The sequence below is a fragment of the Tympanuchus pallidicinctus genome, unplaced genomic scaffold (genome assembly GCF_026119805.1).
Source record: "Tympanuchus pallidicinctus isolate F22 unplaced genomic scaffold, pur_lepc_1.0 scaffold9, whole genome shotgun sequence".
In the NCBI taxonomy this organism is placed as follows: domain Eukaryota; kingdom Metazoa; phylum Chordata; class Aves; order Galliformes; family Phasianidae; genus Tympanuchus; species Tympanuchus pallidicinctus.
In genome coordinates this window covers 7860573-7885948 of record NW_026294813.1, presented here as the reverse complement: position 1 = coordinate 7885948, position 25376 = coordinate 7860573, and the positions used below count along the sequence as shown (strand labels likewise).

Below are 25376 nucleotides of genomic sequence, written 5' to 3'. Positions count from 1 at the left end.
CTGTATGAGCAAAGACATCTTGTGTATAACTGAATGGCATCTGCATGGCTGAATGTCACACATGATAAATGTCACTGATTCTTTCGTCCCTTTCAAATCGCTGACAGACAAGAATGAAGGACTTGCAAGTTATGTATAGCCCTGGTGGAAATCTCCTGCCTTATCCCTGATTTATTTTGCCCTTTTAATCCTGCACCCAAGTTTATCATTCTTTCTTTACTTTGTTCAGGATATTTTTATAAATAACATAAATCTCTTTGTGTAATATGGTTGTTTCTGAGGAACAGAGGAAAATTACTGTTCACAGCAAACATCTGGGAGGGAGCATATTTGCACAGTGAAGGGACCATTCTTAAAATGAATAGATCTACTTACAGAAATAGTGGATTTTATTGAGTCTGGTGGTGGAGAAATGTTGAATTGAGTTTTTACTTTTTATCTATCTCATGTATGCTAACATTCTAAAAGACATCTGGCAACAGTTGATGCTATGAGTAAGTTAAGACTGTAACACAAAACTGCGTGGAATCAGTGGAGGTAAGACCACAGATGCCTGAGTGTCTGACTGTCTGGATTAGCTAGTTAAGAATGTTCTCAGCCAACTGCAAGATGATTTCTTATTTGATTGAGGAATATCCAACCTGTGCTTGGTTTATATGAACTTACCATAGGAATGGGTTCCACTTTTCGGAGTGTTGTGCTGTGCTCCATGTTTTCCACAGTTAAGCCAGGTGGAGTTGCTAACGAGGTGTCTACCTTTTCCAAATATGCAGCAGTCACCTGTAACTTCTCAGTGTTGTGACTATTGTGGTAGCCAATGCATACTGCAGTTCTCCTTTCAACGGTGAAGGTGCGCTAAGAAATTCAACTGAATTGCATAATTGCTAAAACAACAAATCAGTAAACTACAGAACTTCAAATCTAAATTTCCTTTAAGTTACTGCCTCTTAGTAAGGTAAATGTCTGTGTAGGTGTCTGAATGAGGAAAGCCGATGTCAAGAAGTAGTGTTCTAGTTTCTCAATAATATGAGAAACTGGCAAGATGCGACATTATTCTGTGGAAAGAAGGAATCCCCTTCATACAGGCCTGTCTGAAACAGAAGGAAGTAGGCTGTCTTGTCCCTGGTCAATTCATGTGTCCTAGACAGTTAAGAAGTAATGCTGCAATATGTGAGACTCAAGAACATTGTAAAATTTTGCCATGCATGTATCTTTATTTGAACTTTCTATTTCAAGAACAGTAGATATCACAGAATCACAGAATTGTATGGGTTGGAAGGGACCTCCAGAGATCATCGAGTCCAACCCCCATAAAGTTGAAGACAGGCACAGCATTTTAACATAGACTTTTGTAAAATTACTTACCCATCTGACTCATACTACTGTTTAACTGTATATGTTAATAAGACGATACATGTACTGCTCTAATAATGAAGACAGCAGTTTAATCCAGTGTATATAGAAGCATAGAATCATTGAATAATCTGAGTTGGAGGGGACCCACAAGGATCATCAAATCCAACTCCACACACCCACAATCCAAACCCTGTGTCTGAGAGTGTTGTCAAAATGCTCCTTGAAGTCTGGCCTGTTCCAGGGTCCAACCAGTCTCTGGTGAAGAACCTCTCCCTAACACCCAACCTGACCCACTCATCCCTCATCACAGCTCCACGCCATTCCCTGGGGCCCTGTTGCTGTCACACAGAGCAGAGCTCAGTGCTGCTCTCCGCTTCCTGTGAGGAGCTGCAGCTGCCATCAGGTCACCCCTCAGCTTCTCTGCTCCTGGCCCAGCAAACCCAGAGACCTCAGCTGCTTCCCATGCATCTTTCCTTTGGACCCTTTCCTATCTTCATAGCTCTCCTTTGGACACTCTACCTTTCCTTCATTATGAACAAAGCTAGTAATATCTCCTTTCAGCAACTGAACTAATGGGAAGAATTACTTTACTATGCAGAACAAAAATACTTAAAAAACAGATCAGCTTTTCATACATAATAATGCCTATTATTACACCTGTATGAAAAGCAAGACACAGAACACCATGTTACTGTAGATCATTCTGAAATGGTAGTAATTAGAGAATGTGCAAATTCTTTAATTACAGTTCCCCTTTTATAAAACACCCTATTTTTAAAAAATTTGCGTTACAGGCAGTAAACTATAGCACCATGCCTCCTTTTCATCTCTGGTATAAAATTGAGTTATCACTATGTACACTACTTCCATTGCACATGGAACTGATTTATCTATAGTAATAAATTAAATAAATAAATTTTAATAAATAAATTTAGCTAGAATTTAGTTGACCTTTCGTAAAAGGAAAAAAATGAACTGGCCCAATGCTACATTTAACTATGCCAACAAATAGCATTCACCTTTAGATGTGAAATACATAGAAGTTAAACTTAGAACTGTAGAGATGACTTGACAATAAAATAACTCCCTTATTAAGATGGAGAAAACAATAAACAGAAAAAAAAAAATCAGTAGCACTGCTTGAATATTAGTCCTTTGGTAATTCTGCTAATTATAGTGATTTGCTTGACTCTAGCCAAATCCCCTTTCATTTCACCGTATCTATTCACTCCCTTTCATGTTATTTTGGTTTGTTTTGGTTTCTTTTCCAAACTGCCCAGAGCCAGTTCATCATATTAACAAATACACTGTGGAAAATACTCTGTGAGTCTCCGGATTTCTCTTTTGACAAAGTTGATTACAACTACAATAGACTTTCTTTCTCTGGCAACAAAAAACAACCGTTCTGCTTTAGTGGAAGTATTACCTCCAGAAAATGGAGATTATTTTCTTAAATGTACATGGTTCCCACTCTCAGTTCCCATAATGTAGCATGTCTGCACTCTACAAATGAAGAACTTCCTGAACTCTGATCAAAGATAGCATCACCCACCTGACCACAACCATGTAGATATGCCAGACTCCGGTGTATGAGTTGAAGGCTGGGACAGTGCATGCTACTGCCTCACAGCACCCGAAATCCACCTACCCTACCCTAGATGCAGCGGGTCAAAGTGGCAGAGCTAATGGAGTCTTTTAGGCACTTTTAACTGCAAAGAAAATATTTGCATGTGAAATAGGAAGGGTCCTCCAAATCAAGCAGTGGGCTGAGGAGAAGTGGTTGGACTCCATTCATCTTGGAAACCTGCATTAGGGGTCTCCTTCCCTTGAGTTATGCGCACGGGAAAAATTCTTTGAAGCAGGGATTTAGGTGATGAGCTCTTTCTCAAGAAAGTGCAGGTACCTGATAAATGATGATAATACTTGGGTCTTACTTAACTCTCACTTAGCTCTCCTTTGAGACTTAGTAGAATGTGAACTCTCTCACTTTTCTAGAAGCATCTTTTTTACCAGGCAGCAAAGCAGCTAGAGAGGCACTCTCAACCTCTGCTTTTGAAACCTGCTTTGTGTTCATCCCAGGATGCATATTTGTGTTTGCAGGCAGACATGCAAAGACACATTTTGCCTGTGGCCTAATGGCTGGAGCATTGAGCTGTGAGGAGTTTTGGGCTGGCCCTTTTGGACTGCTCATGCAATTTACCTTTGGTAAATAGGTAGTGCATTAAAATAAATGCATTAGCTTAGCTTAATAATTCATTTATTTAGGGCAGACATTATTAATCTGGGAACCTGCCACCTGGCCATGCCTGCAGAGTGGATCTCAGTTTGAGAACCTTGCTGTTAGGGGTGTTTTTGCATCTGTATTGTATTTTGAAATTGTATGTGAGTTTGTACTACAAAACCTAGGTGACAGATAATTTTTAATTCAGTCTGGGTTAGGCAGCTGCTGAAGTCTGGGATTCTTGGGCTGTTTTCTTGACATTAATAAGACCACATTCTGCCTGGTGCCAAAACGGATGGTTTCAATGTTCATTATGGTGAATTTCAGGTCCATGTCTGGGACCACCTAGCATTCAGTCTGCTGGGCTGTGAGCTCTCCTTCTAGCCAGTGAAGACAAATAGTCATTATGTCTACTATAGGAAAACAAAAGATCTGGTAATTATAGCTCTTCCAACTATTGTGTTATATATCCTGTGGTGCTTTGAGGTTTTTCTTGTTGCAGGAAACTAGGGTACCAAATAGCTGATTCAGTTCTTGTGTGTAGCCAAGAAAGCTGAGCTCCTGACCTGCTCTTGAGAAGCTGAGATGGAGGAACAGGGTCCTAAATGTGGTGCCCTGAAGACTGTGCCAACAGAATTGCTCTCAAGCTACTGCAGTCCTCACACTGCAAGCTGTGATTCTGGAATTGTTGTGCAGCAAGTTCCTCAGGCTTTTTGTAATTCAGCATTTTCAGGTGCCATTTAACAGTGATACTGTGTAAAATGATATAGTATTCTTACATTATATCATACACTGAAATTTCTGTGTAACCTACGGTCTGTTGTGCACAGGAGAACACAGATCTTTTGGTCTTCTTGGTGTCTCTATACAAATATGCTTGTTCATCAGTCTGTTAGTACACCTCTACAGCAGCTGAGTGAGTAGGGCACAGAGATAACAGTCTTGGTTTCTGTGTAATGACTTGCATTTCCTGTCTTACAGTCCTTAAGCAGCTCATGCTGCTCTGTCTGTATTTGGAAATAGGAAATATTGGTGGCTTGAGCAAAGCTGATAATGTGAGTGTGAGGAAGGAGTATATGCTGGAGTGAAAAGTCATTTTTTTATCATAGAGAAGCACATGAAGTATTTTTTGATGATCGGTGCTTTGGAAGCAAATGGCACAAATGCGTATATAGCATGTATGTATGTACAACTTGTTAGCCACGTATCCTTTTAATCTCTTTGTGGTACTACTAAGAACAAATTGTGACAGTGTAATTCAGTCTGTTGTACCCAGATCAAGGAAGAGAAGAAAATAAAGTGCAAGTCATTTTGAGAAGATGCAATTCCTGTGAGTTCTCTGTGGAAGAAAGTTATTCCCACTGGATTTAAGGATGGAAGTATGGCAGGATAGTAATTCTGTGTCCAAGTACTTGCTGTCATGATTAGAAGCACATAGGAAGTTGTCAGTCCAGCAGGAGCTTCTACTGAATGTGACTTTGGAATCAGTCCTTCCGTGTACAGGAGGTTGTTGAGGTTTGCTAGCTCCAGCTGAAGAGCAGCACACTGGTCTATTCTGGGAATGGAGGAGAGCAGTGTGTAGGCAAGAAACAGGAAACTATCAAGACAGACTTTCCAAGAGTAATTAATGCAGTTGTGGGTAGATTTAGGTAGATCTCATACAACAACTTTGTAGTACTGCCAAAGCAGTTAAAGAGACAGCAGCATTCTCCCAGGCTTTTCTGCCTTTCATTCACAACTTGAATTATATCCTGTCTGCGTTCATAGCAGGTTACTGGTAACCCTTTGGTGCAGTTTCTCATAAACAGTTGTGATTCAAAGGCAGTGAATCATACTTTCACACACACAGAAGCTTTCAGGCTCAGAGCTGACCTACTTCCGGGACAACACAGTTGGACGATGAAGCCAAGGAAATTTTTCAGAGGGAGGAAAAGGAGGGGAAAGAATAGGCATGGGAGGGAGGATTTGTAACTAAATGAATCATTGTTTAACCTTTTTTCTTTTGGTTGTAGTTTCAAATTTGTTTATACTCTAACCTGTCTCAGTTAATTATTAAGTAGTTTGAGATATTATACCTAATGGGAAGAATAATTAAGGCTCAAGATAAAAATAAATAAACCAATAGAAGAAAAAATGCTCAAATAATCAAGTTTTACCTTTTAAGGCTCAAATGTAATGAAATATCAACAAAGTAATTGAAGTGGGGATTGGCCTTTAATACAAAAAATACAATGTCTTGCCAATTGCATTCTTTTCTCCTTTTGATTTCCTCTCTAAGTTTTGTTTTTGTTTTTTTTTAAGATGGTTTTTCTCAATGAGAGATATGCCCGATTTAAAATAAAACTGATGAATGTAATTATAAAAGTGGCGTTTTAGTGCATGATTTGAAGATTTCTAAATGTTGCTTTAAATATATACTTATGAGGTTGTGCACATTGGAGAAAAGAGTACAAACTCAGCAAAACTCTAACGAGAAATTATTTTTCAGTTATCTTGACCTTTGCAGGTGAGCATTAGTAAAACTTTCCAATATACAGACTGAGTTCAAATGTCTGAGTACAGTAAAGATATATAAAAAGTGTGTTTCATATTTACATTCAGAAAAGCCCAAATGAGCGCATCCACTACAGAATTACTTGCTTCACGTGAAAATAACTTTGTTTGATATGCATGCATAAAATGCACACAGCAATACAGTAATGCTGACAGCTGATTTGTTATTAGGAGGAAAAAAAAAAAAAAAGAAATTCACTTTTGGTCAGATTTGCTCCCTGTAGAAGCTTATTGCAGAGACGATTACTTGGTGGCTTGTAGAAGGCACAGTGAAGAATATCTGTGCTGCAATTCAACAGAATCAAGTAATTGCATGATGGTTGCTTTATTCTCTAAGTGTTCACAGTCTTGTCAGTAAAACCTTAAAAAACATAATGCACTTTAAGAGCTGCTTAATTATGGGTTCTTTCTGCAACGACAGTTGACTAATTTCAGTTGGATTATTGCTGTGATAGCACAAGTTCTGAATAGTAAGGGAATAACTTTATTTTTATACCAAAATGCCTTTTAGAAAAAGTAATAAAATAACATTGAATATATTTAATGAAGCAAATACTTCCTGACTGCACTCTTTCATAACTTTATTACTTTCTCTTCCTGCCTTCATTCCACCTTTCTGCTCAGTATTTCAAGGACAAGAGGTGATTGTAGTGTGAGGAAAAGCTGTGAGTGCCTATACTCCCTTGCTAATTTTGAAAGCCAAATTCAGCTATCTTTGCAGAGGAATGAAAACAATAACAATAACAGCTGGCATTGGGATGAGGCAAAAGTGCCTTTACCAGTTTTATAATAAGTAAAGACATTCAACATAAGCTTGCGTATTACAAAATACCAGAATATCAACCCCTGAAAGAGCACCTAGAATTGCTTCAGAACGATTACAGAAAGATACAGAAAGAATGCAGTCTCCACCAAATCCATCAAAATGTGCAGTCCAGGAAAGGTATGGCCAGAAGAAACAGGAGTTACCATGTTCTCTCCTGCCTCGCACCACTTCTACACTTTCTCTTCTTAGGAGGAAAAAATCTTTGAGAACAAAGGGAAAAATCTCTTGGTAGAATTTTCTTTGGTGTGGAGATTCTCCTGGAGAAGGCCAATGTGAAAGGGCTATCAAACTTGTCTTCTGGAAAAACTAGATACTCTAAAAATTGCTAGGCTAAGCAATTGAGGCAATGTAGGTTACACACATCTTACTGGCTGCCGATCTATGAAACTGCTTCAGGAAGCAGACAATCACCCAGTGTGATTGTCACCCAGTGACCTTTTTTTAATATTATTTTCCAAAGCAGATCGTGGACTTAAAAGACCACACAGGAATGTGTGAAATACCATCATGGTTTACTATGCTGCTATACTGTGACCTTTATCTTCTTCAGTGACTACAGGCACTTCCACTCCTGAATTCTTAATGTTTGTTTGTTTGTTTGTTTGTTTGTTTTTGCTTGTATGTAGGTGTAGGCAGTAATACTATTTTATATCCCCTACATAAGATAGAATTAACCAAATTATTGTTAAAAAATTGTGCCAGTTCTGTGGGGTTTTTTTGTTTGTTTGTTTTGTTTTTTCAATTCACCATCATTGCAGTTTGATGACAAATCTGGCAGAGGTAGTTTACACTGCATATGTGTTTGCCAGGTTCTGCTGCCCTGTGCTGCGAGGGTTTCTGAAGCTGTGATGCTGCACAGTGCAGCTGTAGTTGTGGCTATGCATAGGGCAGAGTAGAACTTCACATAGGGGCAACAGTGTTTCCTCTCCTGACACCATTCATGGAATGAAGGCTCATGCATAAAGACTACCCGTAGCTTCAGCTGTATTATGCAATGAACTTTCTCAGTAGTGGCTTTTTGTGTGTTGGCTTTTTGTTGTTTTAGTTTTTTGAACAAATTATCATGTAATTGAGGAAAAAGATGATGAATTTCCTATCACTTGAGAATTTTCTGCTGACAAGGCTAATACTGGATAAATTTGATACTAATGATTAGTATGAAGTGGGTCTTTATTGATTCAGTGATCAAGTTCCTGCATGTCTTCTCTTTTCTCTATACTGTGAGTGTAAGACTTGTTTAATATAAACTAAACAATAGTAAATGCCTTTATTGTACTATATATCTGAGCTGAGACTTAGTAAAAATGATACTGTATGATTATAGGATTCTATTGTGTATTATCACCATTTTAAACAGTAGCATCACCTTTTAAGTGTAGTTCTGATGACTGAAAATTCAGTTTTAGTATTCAGACTTAAAACAAAATGATGTGGTTATTATTACAGTATGAAACAAAATGCAGACCAATAAGATTCTTACTATATTTTTAAAAACTATTACAAACTTTCCTGGCAAACCAAGTAAGGTCCAAAGCAGGGCCACAGGGCTTGCGAAGGGCTTGGAGAATATGCCCTACAAGGAGAGACTGAAGGAACTGGGGAAAAGGAGGCTGAGGGGAAACGTTATTGCTCTCTTCCAGTAGCTCAAAGGAGCTTACAGCAAGAGCGGAGTTGGTGTCTTCTCACTGGTGACAAGTTAAAGGAGAAGGGGAAATGGCCTCAAGTTGTGCCAGGGTAAGTTTGGGTTGGATATCAGGAAACACTTCTTTACAGAAATGGTTGTAAAGCACTGGAATAGGCTCCCCAGCGAAGTGGTGGAGTCACACATTCCTGAATGTGTTTAAAAACCATTTAGATGTGCTCAGGGACATGATTTAGCAGAGGGTTGTTAGAGTGAGGGCAGTATGGTTAGGTCCATGGTTGGACTCGATCTGTAAGATCTTTTCCAACCTGAATGATTCTATGATTCTATGACTCCATTAGACACACAGAGTCATGTTTCTTTTTTTTTCTTCTCATCTTACTATTTAACCTTTATTTTTTGTTTTGCTCCTTAATAAAAAGAAAGGATTACATCCACTGTTGTTATAACCATGACATTGAATGATTGATTACTCAGTATTTTATACTTGCTTACTGAAATCTCTGTATTTTGCTTACAGAACCAAACCAATTACAAACTCAGGGTACCTTATATAAGCCATTGCTTCAAGAAACTTGCTTCAACTTGTACTTACTAGTACAATAGTAGCGAAGACGTAATAGCCATTATTAGACATGCCTTTTATAGTTACAGAAGAATTCCCACATGTTCAGGCTTAAAGGTGCTCAGTCAGGACTTGTATTATTTTTCATCCTGCTAGAAGCAAGAAAACAGAGGTGCAGATGTATAAAAGCAGCAGCACTACTATACTGCATCTCTCATATGCAGTAAAATATAATCATTGAAACATAGTAATTCCCAGAAAAAATGCAATGCAGACTGGTACTGGAGTTTTATTAGATATCCTGCAGTCTCTTTTATTCCATTAAGGATTTTTTTCTAACTACTGTTTTTTTCTGAAATGTTGCTCGGAGCCACACTGCCTGATGAAGCTGTCCTTTTTGAACCAAAGTGCCTATGTTCCCTATCCAGCCTGTAAAGAGAAAAAAAGCAAAAAACACACTGAAGTCTTCAGAGGCCCCTTCAGAAACTTCGGTCTTGCTTCTGGCTTCATTTGTTTCATGAAGTCTGTTTATTTGACTGTAATTAGGTTGTCATTTACAGACTGAAGTTGCAAAGTGGATTTTTCCTTGCCCGACTAATTTCTCATTGTAATTATTAGGTCACAAAGTAATATTCTGTCACCAAAAGTTATTGAAATCCAGATAGTGGATTAGTTTTCTTTATTCTGAGATATTCAGATTATCAAAGTTCATTTCCTGAAGGCAGAAACAGATACTGAATCTTTCAGCCTAGAATATGCAGTACTTTGAACTCGGATTCTTCAGTAGTTGACATTCCTTTAATGCATAAGAGACCTTCTTATTCTGGAACAGTCTTAAAATAGGTTTGCAGCAAACAGCATTTTCTTTTTTTCTTTCTTTTTTTCTTTTTTTTCTTGCTACAAATGCTTGAATTTCTTGTTCCGAGTAGTGTGCATAGATAGATGTACAAAATGCATAAAATATGTCTTTATACTGTAAGCACAATATGAAATTGAGAAAAAAGAAGGAAAATGCCTGCTATGTTATTCTTCTCTAGATCTTACTACAGCCATAGGATTCTTTTGGCTCTTCACTCCAAAGCCAAGGTTTATTTGCATGTACACTACCTGATGTGTGGGACGTAAATTTAAAATAAAAAATCTGCTAATAATTATCAAAATATGGAGCATAAAATGACTGTCACTGAAATACATTTATACTCTGATTCCCTTAATAATGTCAGAAGTGAGTCAGATGTATTTGCCTGCTTTTCTACTTTGATTTTGCAAGTAGTCATGCAGTAAGTAGTAGTAAGAAGCAAAGCTGATATACAAGAATATTGCAGATGGCACTGCCTCCCTAGACACTCCATTTTCTGGTTTCTTTTTTAACTTCACCTTATTTTTTTTTAAATGTGGTTGGTCTGAGGAGGACTGCGGTGCCCACATGAAGGCAAGGGGAGAGATGGACAGGCAATGTGCAACCCAGCCAGTGTTTTCTCAAACCCTATCTAATTCGACACCATGCCCTATATGAAATTCAGTCAACACGGGAATTTCTCTTCAGGCTCTTATTTGTGGCGTCTGATGTTTGCAGTTTTATAAACCTCTGTCAATTTTTGCCCTCACTCTTGCATTTAATAATACCATAATCTCGGACACATGAGGAGGAATCTTCAATGCATTTGCACCTAAGCTGGCTAAGTTGCACTTAGAATATATTTAGCTAAGTAACAATTCATCTAGCAGGCTAAAAATAACATATGTCTTTGAAACACAGGAGCACTAAAGTATGATTGTACTCCCTTTTACCCAGTGATAATTGGCCAGTAACAGCAGCAGTATTAAGATGTATTCACTCAAGTCACACAAACAGAAGTCAATCTTTTGGCACCTTATTGCAGAGCTGCAAGTGTCATCTGGGATAGCTGCAGTGTTGGTAGATGACATCAAGAAGATAAAATATTTTAAGATAATTTTTTTTTTATTTTCTGTTAGACAAGTAGGGCTCTCCCTATCCTCTGTGCCCAACTCCATCCAGGTAAGGCATAGCCACATGTTGCACTGCTTCCTAATAGCAGATGTACAGCAACTGATGATAGCAGTAACTCAGTGCAAGGATGCAGAGATGAGCATACAGACTTGGAAAACCATACAGTATGCTTCTAAGTGACATATTTTAGCCCTTCATTCCAAATACAAGCTTTATTTGTATGTATATCACCTAATTTGTAGAGTTATTCTTTCCCTGAATTTGCATGAGGAAGTCAAAATATATGATGGCATTGTGGTAGAGCCTTCCATGGTCTTTGAGAATGAGTCACTACCAAATGATACTCGATTTGGACCAGAAGATTTCCAGAGGTCCCTTTCAACCTCAACCATTCTGTGATTCTATGATTCTGTGATTTCTCACCAAGTGTAATGTAACTTAAAAACAATAGACGCCAAAGTAAAAATACATAGGATGGGACACAAGCAAAATATTTTGATAAAATACAAACATGTTAGATCACCAAAGAATTAGTGGCAAAGTTTCCACAGTAATCTTAATTTACATATGGTCAATATCTATCTCTCCTTTTCTCTAATTCCCTAAACCTAGATTTGAGGTGTAACTTTAAGTGGTTGTAATTACTGTCAAAAGTATTGCAATACACAGAGTAGTGTGTCTGTACACACACTTCTCCAGTCTCAAATAACATGGCTGAGAAAATACTTTTTCTCTCTAATGATGTTTCTCAAGGAACTGTATTTCTAGCAAAAAGCAATTGTTTGGTTTCCAAAGGCCATCTGTAGATAGTGGTTGTTTGAAATAACTAATGTATGATTTCCTGTTTTGAGTTTGTGGTCAAAAAGTAGGAAGTGTGTGAGTTTCATTTACTCTTTTGCATAACCTCTGTGCTTTCTATTCCATGGCTGTGATATGTAAGTCATTGAAATTTTTTACATGTAGTGAACTTTACTTGCAAACCTGCAGTTGTGATTTCGATGTTATCACTATGATGATAACTGTTACTGTTGTTACTATTACAGCTAAGCTGCTGTGATGGGCTACTGTATGCCAATTAATTGTGGTTGAACTCTACTGAAGCTGTTTTAGGGACCTGGAAGAGTGAAAAACCAACAATTAGCACTCCACACATCAAAGATAGAGAAATACAATTTAAGATCAGATTTTCAAGTGCAAAAGATCGACATACCTCCTTAAAGGATCAATGTTATAAGGGATTGTTATAAAGACCTCTACTTTACTACAGAATGACTCGTACTGAAAAACTGTGATGAGAAATATTTTGTATGTAGAGTAGATAAAACACTTCCTGTCTGGATAGACAGGAAGGGAGGGAAAGCATCAGGGATGTTGTTTAACCACTGTGCAACTCTGTGAACTAACCTACCTGAGAACCTCTGCAGTGCAAACAGAGGTCACCATTTCTTCCTTTGCTGTCATTTTCAGAGGCTTTCCTGGGGCACTAAGGTGTCCATGAGCTTATTCTTGGGATCCCACCATTGTTTCAATCTTTCTGCGTGGAAGGGGGAATAATCTACTCGTGGCAATTAGTGATTTCTAATTACATACAGTGGGTAATAATAAAATTCCTGCAACTTCTGTAGTAGACATTTTTCTTAACATCCTCTTACAGGCCTTCATCAGAAATATTTCAGATCCTTTATGAATGAGGAGTGAATCCCTGCACTTCCCAACACAAAGTAATTAATATCACGGTCACAGCAAAGTGAGATTTCAATATTAAGTCCTGTAGTTTATTAATACTGTGATAACTTCCATGTTTGTATTTCTAAGTTTTCCTGTTTGGACAACCGTTCTGGCTGTTTGGACAGAAAACAAACATGCTGTGATAATGAAATGACTCAAAACCATAGGTTCTCTGATGCAGTAGGTAATCTGATTTTGTTCCAGTGTTTCAAACATTAAATTTCAGAGAAACACTAGAATACAAACAGTATCAATAATTACTTTCTGTGAACTTTCAGTATTCCTCAGCAGGCAGCTGATGCGTTTGGGTGGGACACAGGCTTATGTCTTAACGTAAAGAACCTCTGAATCACATTTCCTGCTTTGCTTCAACTAAAATGCTCTCATTAGTAATGCCTCAAGATTTGCCGAGCAAAACAGTGAATGAGTCATTAACCTACAATATTATAACACCTGTGCAGCGTACTAGACAGGCTGTACACATGGCAGGGCAGATGGATGCCATAGGCTGTCTTTTATTGCATGTGTCAAAGGCTGTGTTTTTTTTTCTTCTGTTGTGGCAGTTGGCACAGATGAAAAAATGTTTTCACCAGCATCTAAATTCTTCTTTAATTGCTTCTGTGGTAATGATAATCTTTTTTCTAACAGGTTTTCTTCATAACTGCTGTGAAGCCTACAATGTTGGGCTCCTTAAAGCAAAAATATTTTCTGGTCCATCAAGAGAGCAGTTTGGATATGCAGTTCAACAGTTCATAAATGAGCAAGGCAAATGGTAAGCAGTTTGAATATCTTGAAAATGTCAAACTAAATGGGTAGCAAAAAAACCTGCAACTTATTTTTATTGTATGATTCCAGATTTCAATTAAGTGACTTTCAGTTAGTTCATTCTTATATTAATCTTTGTACTAGTAAATACTGACCTTATTAAAACAAAAGTGAAAATGTTCTGAAGATGCATTCATGTGAATGCTCCAGTTCTTTTTCCTCTACACAATGTAATCTGAAGTCTTTATCTCTTTTAACCTTTTACTTTCCCCTCCAATATATAACTCTCCTCAGACTCACAATTACTTGTAGCATTTTAATTCTGATCTCAGTCGCTCTTGTAGCCATAACATACCTATTATACACTGTATATGTTAAGGATATTTTCTGCTTTAATGTTAGCAAAGTTAACACAAATCGATAGGAATAAGGATTTCCAGTTATTAAAATTAACTGAACTTTTTACATCTTTTTCTGATATTATATTGTTTGCTTCTTAAGGGCAACGTGTCATAATGTAATCTTAGCAAAGGATGTCTGCTGCATTTCCTCAAGCATAAAATTTCATGTGAAGTCCTCTGTTGCCACAACATTCAGCTTAATGAGTAATTAGTAAAATATTTTTTCTGGTATTGATGGTTCCAAAAAGAACTTTAAAATATTAAACCATGTACATTTAAACACATTGTACTTTTTCCTTCTGCAGTCTCAGCAACCACAAAGCTTAAGACATCTTTTATGGCAGGGACCAATAGAAAGTCATACAAGCTATACATATTATCATAAGCTGAGATAATATTTTAAATGCGTCATTTTCTACAGATTGAAACAGTATCATAGCCAAAGAAAAAACAAACTGGTATGTTTAATTGATGATGGACAGATAGTAAGTAGCTGAACTATTTTTCAGTAAAAAGAAAGATGGAAATGCGTATGAAGATCTCAGTGTTTGCAAAAGCCCAGACAAAACTGTAAAAGCTAGCAGAGATGCTTTACTATGCAGAGTCACTGCTGTAAGCACAGTTTGTTGCGTATGGAACAATGTAAGACTTCCTTGGTCCCACTGCTTCTCTTGCATTACCTTGTTTACCGCTGATGACCAGGAGACAAAGCAAGAGAGCACAGCTGTATCCCGAGTAGAAGCTCAGTGTTTCCTCTCACCCCTTTGAGCATGAAATTCCCCTGCTTCTCTCTGGTTGCAGTAACAGTTTCTTGCTGTGTTTCTGCCTGCCTTAATTATGTGTTTAGCCACCCATAGTTCTGAGCACTCTTTCTTCTTTGTGAAACTATTGAAGGAGAGAAAGAATGTTTGCCCAAAGTCAATTAAATGCTTTGGTATTTTCTGAAAAAATTGTCATGCATTTCATCCTTATAAATTTATCTTTAAGCTTACAACAGGAACACCAGGTTCAGGACTGAACTAAGGCATTTTTTGTTCTTTTATTGTCTGTGTTTTATAATTAGTTCCAATATAATAACTCCTTCACTACAAATTTACTGGCTGGTATGCTGAAGTTGGGAAAGAAAGTAAATTTGGATTTATTTTCCCTATCTGTTCTCCCATCTATGTGAGTATTATGAAATTGGGGCTGTATTCTGCAAATAAGCACTTCTTTATCATTTATTCATTCACTGCATAATGTCTGACCATGATTCCAAAACTCAGAAGAATTCTATTAGCAGCTGTTTCAGTAACCATGGCTTGTTATAGACTCTTAATGAAGAAGAGCTCTTTTCAGTCTTCCTCTCAAGTAACTATTAAACATGCAGGAAAAAACATCACTCCCATTTTACTCTCTCGTTCTCTTCTTATCTAAGCTATTTTCTTTTTACTGGGGCAATAGCACTTTTGCTTGTGCATGTTATTTAAAAGCACTCAAGCTGCTTTAGAGTTGATTTTTCCTATAGGTGATGCACTGACTGCAGTCTACGTACGGAGCACCGGCTGACATATCTAAGCTAGGAGGGAGGTAGGCAAATTGAGGCCTTGCACAACGGTGAGATGCTGCCTTGTATCAGAAAGGAACATTTATCACTATGTGCTTTTTGGCAAGACCATAACTGTGCAGCAAGTGTGTGATGCACTTGTAAAATCTATTGGGGCACAGTAGAGTTTCTCTCCACATCAAACACCACAGGTGGCAGCTCTCTCCAAGGGAGAGATTGTCCAGAATCTGAGATCCACAAGGATTTCATCACTTCCTAGACTTTCCTTTTGAATATAGTAGGGGCTACTGTATGTAGGGAAGCTGTGACACAAACCAGCAAGGGAGCCCTTTTTGTGTAGAGTCAGAAGATCCAGGATAATTGGACACTGATCTGCTGTGCATTGATGGCATGTGATGCTTGTAAATAAGGACAGATTTGCAAGCCATGCAAAGCTCAAGCTTTTCATAGTGTCTGGTGGGAATTTTCAGACAGGAACTCTTTAATGAGGTCAAATAAAATTGTGAACACTGAAGAAACTTGTCAAATAGAAAAAAAAAGAGGCAGATAGTCATGGAAGTAATAAGCCACAGCAGAAGCATCACTGAGTTTATAATATGGCTCTTCTTGTCATGAGATTATTTGCATTTGAGTCTTAAATTGAGAATAAATTCTCTGTTATTGCATTAAGTATTGTGAGATACATTCCACAATAGAACTAATAGACTGAAATTTCAGTATGTGATATAAAAGTGCAGCCATTCTACTCTGTTGTACATGTGTGCTTAGGATTTGGGATTTTTAAATTTTGTTTTGCAACATACAGTATGGATTTTGCATTTTTTATATTTTTGTTACACTTAATATCATGTCAGTTACGAAATGCTTTGACATGCCCTATCATTTCTGGAGCATCACATAATCCTTGCACTACTGAACAGATGTAAAAAAAATGATTGCAAAATGCTGATTACTGATCAAAATATAGCAGCCTCTCTCCTAAGGAGATCTGTTGATCTGCTGACTTGTTCAACCAAAAAAACATTTTGACAAAAACACACATTTCTTGAGCAACTTAATTGAAATTGATACATTTACATACTATAATTAAGAGAATGCATTTTGGCCAATTTTATTCTATTTTTTAACAAAATGCTGCCATTATTACAACTCTTGCTTTTAAGTGTCAGCAGCAACTGCTAACACTGGATTCGCAGCCTTTTGCTTTATCAACTGAGTGACCTAGTTTCCCTTTTGCCAGCTTCTGTCTTCATGGCTTTCTATGTCTATCGGTCTGAATTCTTGCCATAATTCATAGTTTATGAGATTTTGAGTATCTTCTTCAAAGAGTTGGAAATTTTAGATGGTGATCAGGACTTTAGGATGTGTAGAGAAGCAGCTATGACAGTGAAAAGATTCCTGATCTTTGTATCTATTCATCACTTCCTGTAGTTGAAGGGAAAAGAACCAGATGATTTAAGAGGTCCTTTCTACTTTTATTACTGCAATTTGCAGCTAGTCTTCTCTGTTTAGAAATTGCACTAAAGAACAAATGCATTTTAAAAAGTCAACAAGGCAATTTAAAAACTGCTTTGACAACAGCTGGGAATGTAGCCCTTCACCCTGAATTCTGATGTTTTTTGCAACATCACACTTTGCCAGTTACTCGCTTTGTCATGGTGTAATTTCATGGAAATAATTCCCATTACACTTTGATCTGCCTCTCCTTCAGCCTGTGTGGTATGTTGCTGCTGAACTTTACTTGACTTCTTGCTTTGTATATAGCATTGGAGACTGATTAAAGAGCTGACTGATGAAATCCGTGCCAATACTACACAGTGATCACAATGGTATTGTGTAAAACTACTCTACAAAGATACATAATGAAGTTTTGTTAAAATAAATATTTAACCCATGCCTAAGAAGGGCCCATAATTAATGCACTGTGCATGATACAATTTATTTTAAAGCAAGTATTTTCAAGTATTTTAGTAATCATTTTTTGCATTCTTTCCTGATACATTCTGTTTCACTCTGTTTTGTCTACATCCTGTTTAATCAGAGTAAATAAATGTTTTTGTTGCTAGCTAGATGCTAGTCAGATACTCTCTTTCTTCATTTCTGATTTTTTTGAAAGATACGCATTTTCCCAGAACACTGTTGTGTAACTGTGTACTGTAACAGTTTCTTTTACTTCTACTTTTTAAATACAATGAGGATTACTGATTTAGAAGATGAAGACTGGTATTAAACTCACGTAAGTCTCGGGATATAAAAGAAATCATCATTACGTTATCTACTAGGTAGGATCTTCATATAGACAGAAAAAAAAAATCGCTGTAGGCTAGGCATGGCAGAAATTGTTTAATCATTTTTTCTCAAGAAAATATTGATGAAAGTTTAGTTAAGTCAAATAAGAAAAGATGTTAAATAGTTAATTTCTGAAAATCAGAGTGTCAGTAATAATGAGTTTTAAGTGTTAAATTCTGTGTATAAATGCATTTTTTTGCTTGTGGTGTAATTGTGTGTTGAGATTTGTGGATCTTACAAATCTGTATTGAAGGCTAATTCCAGCAAAGAGAAGGTATGAAAATAACATCCAGAACACTAGGAGGAATGTAAACTAAGTAAAAGCTATAATTACATTTGCTTTAGGCACAGTTTGCATAGATATTGTTTTGAGGAGAGAATTAGAGGAGCTTATTTTTTTAGCTTAGTTTTTCTTTGTTTAGTCTGCACGACAAAACAATTGCTGTCTTTCTGTAAGGTAATTGAGAAGTGGACAGGTATTTTTAAAATATTCCTACACAATGGCAATTGAGTTAATAAAGGAGAAGAACGTTATTTGTGTCATCAGGTTTGCATTTGGCTGATGTGAAATAAACTAAAAAATACAGATAGCAGTATTTCCTTTAAGAAATCTCAATTATGGTATCATAGAATTTCCTGAATTGGAAGGAACCTATAAGGATCATCCATTTCAACCCCTGGCTCCATACTGAACCACTCAAAAATCTGACTGTATATCTGAGAGCCTTGTGTAGACTTGAAGGACTCAAACTTTTGTTCTTGCATCTAAAACTATGTGTTTTCATCAAAGCAATTTTACTTGAACTAGTTACAAAATTGGAGCAATAAAATCAGGTAGTCTTCCAAAAATTAGTAGCATATCATCATTCAAGAAAGCTGCTTCAAAGCATAGTTATTTCATAAAATAATTTATTTTACAGTGCAAAATATTTACAACACCTACCTGTGAAATTTTAGGGAATGGCAGTTGGCATGGTGAACTGAAAAAAAGATGTACTGTTTGTCCTTTTTACTGTCCCACAAAGGCATTGATTATTACCATAGATTATGCTTCATGAAAGGAAAGTCATATTGCTGCTCTCTAATCACCTATTTTTTGTTGGTTTGTGTGTGTGTGTTTGTAGAGATCATGTTCCTATAGTCGTATTTTGTCTTGCCCTCATTTTGTTGCACATTAAACTGTGGAAATAATTGTCTTCCCCCAGAGCTCCACTACCCTATGCTTCCTGTTAGTTGCTCTCTCTCAGAGAATAGTGCTGGAAGACAGGTGTTCTTCAGCAGCATTTCCACAGGTTGAATTTGTTGGTTTTGTGAACGCTTTCATACAAAATGAGAGAGATGTTTTCAGGAATAGGCTCTGGAGAGGGAATGTTAACTGCAAATGAAGAAAAGTGCTGGGGAGAGTGAATCATTTCATACTACTACCATAAATTACTGAAGTTTTAACTTTCTTGTTCAGGATTAAATACTTCACACAGCAGTCTGTTATCACCTGCAGTATTTTCTTTCTTACTCAGTGTTGTCAAGGTGTGGCAGCTTTCAAGTTCAGACATAAGAACCATACTGTTGCTGAGCAGAGCCTGAAGGAAGTGCTTCTTATCAGTTAAAAGAATAACTTAAAAGGAAGCAGTTAACTGTTACCTGACAGGAGAATCAAATTCTTTCTCTCTCCTTCCATAAGGCATATATTTCTAAATTTGTATGCACTGGTGTACATTAACACCTGTGCTTTATTTCTTCTGACATGGTGACACAGTGTCACAAGTCAGTTAGGTTCAACCCGAGTCCCACAGGCTCCATGTGGCGCAGCACAGCTTGCAATGCAGCTGCCTGCTGTCTAGCCTGGGCTCAAAACTCTCTCTCAGCACCACTGGAACACTGGTGCACTATTAACCCTATCGATGCTGAAAGCAGGACATGGGGTGCAACACAGTGCCAGCTCAAGCTGCCACTGAAGAACACTGATGCAATAGTTTCACAAAAACAGGGTCAAATAGCCCACCAACTTTATGATTTTTCTGCTTTCCTTTTTTAGGTTTTAATAAAAAGATATTTTAAAAAAATTTTTTGTTGTTGTTACTTTATATACATTGACTACATTTATATATTTTATGAGGGCTGCTCTGAAAGTAACATCTCTTACTTTAGGATGTTGGACCACAATGTCAGAGGTGGGTGTTGGTGTTATGTTGAGATTAAACCTTCCCACCAATATCCTATTACACTTCATTGCCTTGTGACAAATGGCAGCAGAAGGGCAGTCTGACTACCAGTCAGTGAATGTGAGCAGTGAGGCAGTGTGAGGTATGTTTCAGCAGAGGCTACAACACTGGATCACCTTCACTGATGCAAATTGCATAGCTAACAGTGGTGACTGTCGAAAAATAGAACTTCCTGGCTGACAACTTGCTCTATCAAATGATGTTTGTGCACTTTGTATCCATTGTAGTTTCCATGGAAATAAAGAGGAGGCACTACTTTTGGAGCAACCTAAATATATATACAATTCCTCTCCACTCAGTGCAGTGCATACTAGCCAAAAGGTTGGACACCCATGGGATAAGTGCTTGGGGCAGTATGTTCCTAGAGGCATTGCTGTCAGGGTTTCCAGTCATCACTCAACTGTATTAACGTATAAGTAAAGTAAAACCCAGCATCCAAACAACTCTGGAGAAAACTCCTGAAAGTCTTAGGTGCTATATCTGGTGGAAGCCTCCTTACCTGATCCCCTCAGCTTTAAATGCGTCAATGCTGCTGCCCCTTTTGGCATGGTAAAAGACATTCCTGTTGTTTCAGGTTGCTGGTTGGCTCACCCTGGAGTGGCTATCCAGCAAATAGAACCGGAGATATCTATGCATGTCCTGTTGGTACACCCAAAACCACGTGTAAAAAATTGAACTTGCAAGGTAAGTTATAGTGAATAATGCCTCATTGCAATTATTCAGGCTTTTCTCATTTTTGTACCAGGTGCATCTATCTAATGAAATAGCTGGAAGCTAGTAAGACCAGTAGCAAAAGCACATAACAGCAGTGTAAGCATGAATGTTGTTTAAGAGGAAGTCGGAGGAATTTCATTTTCAATGACAAGTCCAGTATTCAGTGGTCTCAGATTCCTTGATGAATAAAAATATTTTTCTCTTATCTTTTTCATTTAACTGTTTCTGAGTTCTAAAATTAACTGTTGGTGAATGTTTACGCATATTTTTTTACAATTGACCTTATGATACTGATGTGAGCTTTTTTTTTTTAATCTTTCTGTCATTTATTTCAAGTATTTTTAATTAACGATCATAGAATCGTAGAATGACCTGGGTTGAAAACGACCACAAAGACCATCTGGTTTCAACCCCCCTGCTATGTGCAGGGTTGCCAACCAGCAGACCAGGCTGCCCAGAGCCACATCCTGCCTGGCCTTGAATGCCTCCAGGGATGGGGCATCCACAGCCTCCTTGGGCAACCTGTTCCAGTGCTTCACCACCCTCTGTGTGAAAAACTTCCTCCTAATATCTAACCTAAACCTCCCCTCAGTTTAAGTTTCAGTTTAAAGTATTCCCCCTTGTTCTATCACTATCCACCCTCATAAACAGTCATTCTCCCCCGTGTTTATATGCTCTTTAATAAAATAAAACTAAAAAAAAAAAAAAAAATCAGTAATATGGTTACTATTATTATTATTATTTTCTATATCTTTTCTGGAACACTTTTTGTTCTGCCTTTATAAACACATTCTTTGTCATTTGTAGCAGCCCTGTTAACAGGGTTCGCATTATTAATATTTATAAGACTTTTACTTAATACTTGGGGATTCTTATTACATTCTCATTTCAAATTTCATTTGGTCAATGTATGAAGGCATTTCTGCTTTGCGTGTTTATAGACTAAGTATGAGATTCCCTTTTGCATACAGTGAAAATAAGTACAGCACAGTATAATAGTTTAGATGTGTACTTCATGTTTAATTGTGGTGACATATCTGTTCTCCACTGTTTCTTTCACATTTTTGTCTGAAGTGTGCTACTGGATAAGGGCAGCCTTAGTATCCTGAGGAATGTAACAGGAGCTGCTCAGCTGCATCTATGAAGGCAGCCAAAAATGCTTAGTTGGAAGGAAGACAATTTCTTCCTCTCCTGTGCCTTTGCTCTTTTGGGAGCAGGTACTTTAAATGGCCCTACTTAATTAATGTCTATTACTAGCTAGCAAATTTATGACAAAGATTAGTTTTCATTTTTTTGTCTCAAAATATTATGCAGGTGTTTGGAAGGAGCATGTTAAATTCTAAGACACGAAGGAATTGTAACTTACTGAATTGCTTCTGTTCCTCAGCTACTGTTTTGCCACTTTTTTTTCTTTTTATTTCAGCTTTAATAAATATTCCAAATGTAACTGAGATAAAGGAAGACATGAACCTTGGCTTGACACTGATCCAGAACTCAAAAACAGGAGGATTTTTGGTATGTATTGAGGATACATTCAATAGATACAGAAATTCATGAAGACAGTGAAGAAACTAGAATTTCTGTAGTTTCTAGTTAAGCCTGAGCCAGATGTGTTTCATTATGCAGCCTTGATAAATACATACTTCGGATTATTTAAAGTCAAGCTCTTATTTCCTAGGATCCATGCAGGATTTCCAGTCCTGTGGGTCTGCTTTTTGCTTTAGCAGTGTGGTTTATTTGAATAGTGAAGTAGAGGGAGTGAGTTTTTATATGTATATTGTGAAAACTCCTAGAATTCTGTGCAATTGGGATGTAGTAACTGAGAGTAAATTCAGGCCTGTTTTGTACACAGTTACACAGTTAGCCATAGGCTTGAAAACTCTTGAAAAGTAGATATGTACCAGTTTATGATGTACAAATGGTAATCAAGTGAAACAGTATTGGAAAATGAGATTTGAACATCCCTTTAAGCTTGTTATTTTTCAGTTGCATCTTCCTAGTAATCATGAAATTATTCAACTGTTTATATTCACCATCATATAACCCAGTTCACTGAACTACTACGATAGATGCAGATTTAATTACAAGCTTTCCAGTAGTTCTATTAGTGTTACTTAGGTGGATCATAAGCTCAGAGTACAGCAACAGTTCTCTGTTCTCATACAGATGGACTGTGTGATCCTATCTTTTGAGTAATATCTCTAATTAAAATTAACACTGTCCCCTGCATAACTACTTTAACCAGTATCAGTGACTGAGGCAGTATAAAACATCTCACAAAGAAAAAAAATGCATTTTCTAGCAATACGTGAACTTTCTCAGTTAAAAAGAATTTCCCAATTCATGTGGCTCTGATGATTATCCAAACTGCATGAAGTAGCAAGGCAAAGCAAAACACACAGGAAAAAAGTGGAATGCTAAGGCATGAACTATTTGCCATATCTTTGGGAAAGGAAGTTCTTTCTGAAATAGTGAGTATTAGAGATGGGTGCTTATCTGTGTCTCAGCTGCCTTGAATTTCAAAAGCCCTGTTATTTACATACACTAGCATTGATCAATAAGTGGAGACTATCTTTGCTCCTAATTGCAGGTTGCTGCCAACCAGGACTTCACTCTGGGACACATTTCTGGGAGCTGGGCTCTGCAATGGGCTCTCTGTACCATGCTCAGGACTTCCTATCCAGCTCATGCTTCATCCTCCCGTGGCTGCCTTTCTCCCAGGCTCCAAACTTTTGTGCCCATGTCTGCTCCTCTTCAGAGCTCTTTCCAGACTGCTCAGATCCTGGCATGTCTGTGTTGCAGCTTGAGGGCTCTGTGTGTTCAGCTTTTTGATGTCATGTGATTGCTTCCCACAGTGATCTAACAACCGGGCAGTCATTTGCACATGCTTGTTACATTTTTTTGTAGGAAGGCTTAGTCCTGCTGAATAGTGTTTAAGAGTTTCATTCCTCTGATGGCTAACAAATATTTATTTTTTTAACTTCCAGGCTTCGTTCCTAGCAGTTTGTTCTTGGGACACTGTTGTTCAGTAATTTGAAGGAGCTCCCACCAATCCCCAGGATATAAAATCTCACTTCAGTATTTAATACGGCATTCTCTTTTATTCTTTTCTTTGCTAGTCAAACAGGTTTTTGGATGAAATGAGATTTTTAAAATATATCTGTCTTGAATACTACAAACCAGATGTATGCTGTATTCCACATGAATCTCTCCTGGACACAGCACAGTGTGTTTAGTACTTCCCTGTCTCAATTGCAAGTGCTTCTTGTTACATACCTCCAGGCCATTCATGCCACATTTGCCTTTGTGCCACCTTGTAATCAGTCAGCACGTGATCCATCTGCTCATTGGTCTCTTCAGTCCAGAGAGCTCCCAGTTTGCATTCAAAGTTTGTAGGATCAGTCCTTAAGGACAAATCTTTTCCCCTTTCTGATATTCCACTTTTCAAGTTCATCAGTTCTACTTATCTTACCTACCAGTTTTCCACTGCACTAATGGTGCATCTTGCTTCTCTGACTGTAACCACACTAGAACACTTGAACTTATCTATAGGTATGATCAGTTTCTTTTGTCTAGAAATATTGCTATCTTATAAAATATATTAGAATATTTTGATGCCATCTGCCACTGATATCCCTGTCTGACATTTATGTCATTTTTTTATTAATTTCTGCCTTTAGTTACTTCTTTTTCTTTTCAGCATTCTTGTCAAAAGGGTAATGTTTCTATTGCTCTCCTTTCACTATTGACATGGAGATGGTGCATTTTCTGTTATCCAGACTCTTTTGACTTTGACAGAATTGATAGGTGAATCAGAAAGTATTTGCATGGGAGCTATCATTTCACAGAATCACAGAACTGTAGGGGTTGGAAGGGACCTCCAGAGATTGAGTCCAACCCCCTGCAAAGCAGATTCCCTACAGCAGGTCACACAGGTAGGCATCCAGGCAGGTCTTGAATATCTCCAGAGAAGGAGACTCCACAGCCCCCCCTGGGCAGCCTGTTCCAGTGCTCTGTCATCCTCACTGTGAAGAAGTTCTTATGCACATTTGTGCAGAACTTCCTGTTTCAGTTTGTGGTCATTTCCCCTTGTCCTATCACAACACGCCACTGAAAAGTCTGGCTATGTCCCTTTGCCTCCTGCACTTTAGGTATTTTTGGACATTGATTAGAACCCCTCTGAGTCTTCTCAAGGCCGAATAGATCCAGGTCTCCCAGCTGTTCCTGACAAGAGAGATGCTCCAGGCCCTTTATCATCTTTGTGGCTGCTGGACACTCTCCAGGAGATCGCTGTCTTTTTTGTACCGGGAAGCCCAGAACTGGACACAGTTTCTTTCGGAACTGTTGACAGAAGTCGTATGTTTTCTCCTAATATAATTTTCTTTCAATAAGAACCTCCCAAATATCCTGATGATAAAGTACTGTCTCTGTATTTGTCTTTTCATCTAGTTACTTTTGTAGAAATCCTTCTAAGATCAGAGTTCTCACTTTTATACGATCAGCTGAAAAATCTTCTTTTTGTAGAGATCATTTTCTGCAGAGCAAGCTTACTTTTGAGGAAGGCAGGGGCCAAATA

At 37.7% G+C, this 25376-nt stretch overlaps 1 protein-coding gene across 2 annotated transcripts in view; it reads left to right on the top strand.

The window, feature by feature from the left end:
• The window catches only part of ITGA2 (integrin subunit alpha 2), a 68549-nt gene that overhangs the window by 5614 nt on the left and 37559 nt on the right, over window positions 1-25376 (top strand). Inside the window, exons 2-4 of one of the 2 annotated variants that reach the window (XM_052670223.1) lie at window positions 13512-13635; window positions 20661-20770; window positions 22224-22315. In XM_052670223.1, the coding sequence (XP_052526183.1) occupies window positions 13512-13635; window positions 20661-20770; window positions 22224-22315 (326 nt within the window). Of the gene's footprint in view, window positions 1-13511; window positions 13636-17721; window positions 17812-20660; window positions 20771-22223; window positions 22316-25376 lie in introns of those variants that run through there. The other variant, XM_052670224.1, reaches the window with a different exon arrangement.